The sequence below is a fragment of the Mastomys coucha genome, unplaced genomic scaffold, assembly GCF_008632895.1.
Source record: "Mastomys coucha isolate ucsf_1 unplaced genomic scaffold, UCSF_Mcou_1 pScaffold22, whole genome shotgun sequence".
NCBI lineage: Eukaryota > Metazoa > Chordata > Mammalia > Rodentia > Muridae > Mastomys > Mastomys coucha.
In genome coordinates this window covers 58,708,049-58,711,451 of record NW_022196905.1, presented here as the reverse complement: position 1 = coordinate 58,711,451, position 3,403 = coordinate 58,708,049, and the positions used below count along the sequence as shown (strand labels likewise).

The following is a 3,403-nucleotide window of genomic DNA, read 5'->3' as shown; positions in this document are numbered from 1 at the left end:
AAAAAAAAAAAAAGAAAAGGAATGCGCAAGTACAGAGTCAGCTCAAAGGTTAAAAACATTTAATGGAGAGCAATCAAGATATCGTTGAGATTAGGAGCATTGGCTGTTCTTCCTGTGAACCATGGTTCAATTCCCAGCAACCATATGGCAGCTTATAACTCCAGTTCTAGGAGATGCCCTCTTCTGGATGCACATGGTGCACAGATATATATGCAAGAAAAACACACATTTAAAAAAACCTAAAATCTCAAAACATTTAAAAAGAACACTTGCTGCTCTTTTAAAGGACTGATTTTTTTGTTGCCACCCTCACCTGGCAGCTCATAACCACCTAGAACTCAAGTTCCAGGGGACCCAAGTCCTCTTCAGGTATACAGTGATACAGAACTGAAAATAGAAATTAAAAACAACTAAATAAATAGAAATGAACTGAATTCTTAACAGGGCATGGTGGCATGTAGTGGATTGACCTAATGCTGATCGTATTCTAATGTTAATACTGATTCTTCAAGAGGAATTGGGCTCAACAAGCAAACCATCACATACTCAAGTGATGTCATGTGAACCTTCTCCCCATTTTAACTGGTCAATAAAAGGCTAGAGCTTGTGATTGGGGCAGTGGAAGGGAAAGGTGGACCTGAAGGCTGGAGGGGTGGGGTGAGGAGTCAGGTAGAGAGAGGAGGAGAGGACAGACAGGAAGAGAAGGAAGAAGCCTAGATGGACCAGAAGAATCTCGTGGTAGCGAAAACCACAAGTAGCAAGGGGTCTTGTTGCCGGGGAATTAAGTCAATATAATACTAGGCCTGCCCAATATAGGCATATGGATAATAATTAATGTATCTGGAGTGTGTGTCTTTTATATAGGCTTAGTAGGGTTCAAAATTCCTGCAATAGTGACAAGATGCCTTTAAAGTCAGGAGGTAGAGAGGCAGAGGCCAGCTTGGTCTACATAGTGAGATCTTGGATGGATGGATAGAAGGGAGGAGGGGAGGGAAGGAGGGACTAAAAAAACTCTATTAATTTTTTTAAGTGAAAGCTGAAAAAGTATATTTGTTGGGCAGTTTACAAAGATATATTACTTTACCTGCTCAAAACAAAACTGGAATTTCAAACAATATAAATATTCGTGTGAAAACAATAGAATATACAAGAGTAAGCATTTATCTACAAACAGCAAATAATCTCAGCTGGAAAAAATGAGACGCATGTATATATAGAAAGGATAAAAAAGCCTAAGACAAGAAAACCGAGATCCAGTTGTAAGAAGCTTTGAGTACCGGGATAAGGAGTTTTGACACTACTAGCAAACAAAGAAGATCAGTAATTTCTTTAAGAACACTTATCAAATAGCACAACGAATGAGCAGGAGTGATAAAAATGGATAGCTAGTCACATGATAGGCAAAGCAAGGAAATAATCATATTGAATGACTAAACAATGCTTATAGATGTAAAGGTATAAAGAAACTGATTCAAAAATTAAGTTTAGGTTATGTTTTCTTGTTACATACAATCCTAGAATAAATCATTCTTTCTCAATATTTATCACAGTTGAAATAATGGCTTTTCCCCTTCTACAATGTGAGCTTTATAAACGTTAAATGTAAAGAGGCTGGAGAGATGCTTAGTGGTTTAGGACACTGGCTGCTCATCCATATGACGGCTCACAATCAATAATGGGATATAATTCCCTCCTCTGTTGTTCATGAAGGCAGAGTACTCATATGCATAAATATGTAAAAAAAAAAGCGTGTAAGTCTCATTATTTCTCAGCACACTGTATTTAATTTCTTTTTTGTTTGTTTTCAATAATATTTTTTTTCTTTTTTTCCCTCTCCCATTCTGGTAGTAATGCAAATAAAACCTGAGTCCTGGCACATACAAGAAAAGTACTCTACCATTGAGCTAGCTAATTCCTGGCCCTCAAATAATTTCTAAATAAATTATATATATATATATATATATATATATATATATAAAGCAAGTAAGAACCTCTCTCTAAATCTGAATAAACAGCTAATTTTCAGAAGCTAATATCTGTGCCATTATGAGATACAAATTGTACTCCAATATGTAGCCATCAATAGTTACGTTTAGTAAATTTGCTTTTCATTATAACTTCAGAAGCAAATCTTTGAACAGTGCCTGAAATTTTGTCTATTAAATTTATTCACATTTCAAGAGGGACAGAAGAGGGGATGAGGCGAGTTGTGGAGGGGAAACTGGGAAGGGGGATAACAATTGAAATGTAAATAAATAAAATAACCAATTAAAAAAAAGAAAAAAAATGTATGCACATTTAACTCAGAAAGTTGTAACAATAATAAGTACTAAGGTGCATTAATATTCATATATTATATTCATATTTATATATTAGGTGAGTTAATAAGTACAAAATATTTAAAAATTCCATGCACAAAAATAGATTTACAATACCTTAGGGGGGTTAAATGGATATGTTTCTGGTATTTTTATCTCTAGTTGATATCTTCCACCTAAAAAAAAAGGGGGGTTGGGGGGACAAATTTAAGAATGCTACTTAACTCAAGTATCTAAAAATCAAACACACTGAAAAGTTGTTTCAAAACATGTATTATTTTGCACTGAGTACTGAAAAAACTGAAATTCCAAAATAATCTAAGTCATGATTTTTTATAAGAAAATTTAAACCATAACAAAACTTCCCTTGTATATAATAGTTATATAGTAACAGAGCTAAAGACACACAAATACATTAATTCTATAGCCAACTCAATGTTTTATATTTATTTCATTATCCACTAGTAGCATAAGGATCAATGGTCTTGTTTTCTCTAGATGCTAACAGAAAACAAAGGGTTGAAAGAAAAGGCAAAGAATTACAGGATAAGATAGTACCTGAGACACAGGACACAGATACATCAATAACAGAAGGAAAACTCTTAGCCAGTTCTCTCCAACAAAGTCTCCATCTTCCCATTTATCTATCCCCTAAGCAAGGTACTGTGTTACACACCTGTAACCCCAGCACTTGGACAGTATGGACAGGAGAGAACCAGGAACCCAGGGCCGGCCTTGGCCAAGGCAAGTTCAAGACTGGCTTAGACTACATGAGACTGTTTCAAAATGAAAAGAATCAAATTGTATTTCTAAATTAGATGTCAATACTTTATTTAAAATTTCAAAATAAAGTCAAAGAACAAAATAAGAAACAGGGCAAGACACAATATTATCATCTTCCAAGCCTTTACAAAGTACTAACTTAAAGTAATTTATATAAAGAAAAGGTAATAATCTGTTTGGATCTGAAATTATGTTGTAAGTATTATCTGGGGTCCTTTGAAATCTACCTTTCTCCACTGTGTCAAGGTCCTTTCGAATCTATCTTTATCCACTGTTTCAAATGTATGCACTTGAATCTCAGA

The 3,403-nt window shown here is 34.6% G+C and overlaps 1 protein-coding gene across 3 annotated transcripts in view; it reads right to left on the bottom strand.

Annotated features, from left to right (window-relative positions):
- Ube2k (ubiquitin conjugating enzyme E2 K) overlaps window positions 1-3,403 on the bottom strand; it is a 65,234-nt gene that overhangs the window by 30,416 nt on the left and 31,415 nt on the right. For all 3 annotated transcript variants that reach the window (XM_031342453.1, XM_031342451.1, XM_031342452.1), the window contains one exon: window positions 2,436-2,494. Coding sequence is in view for 2 of the 3 variants with exons in the window: in XM_031342451.1 (XP_031198311.1) it covers window positions 2,436-2,494 (59 nt within the window). In the remaining variant the exon portion in view is untranslated. The remainder of the gene's footprint in view (window positions 1-2,435; window positions 2,495-3,403) is intronic.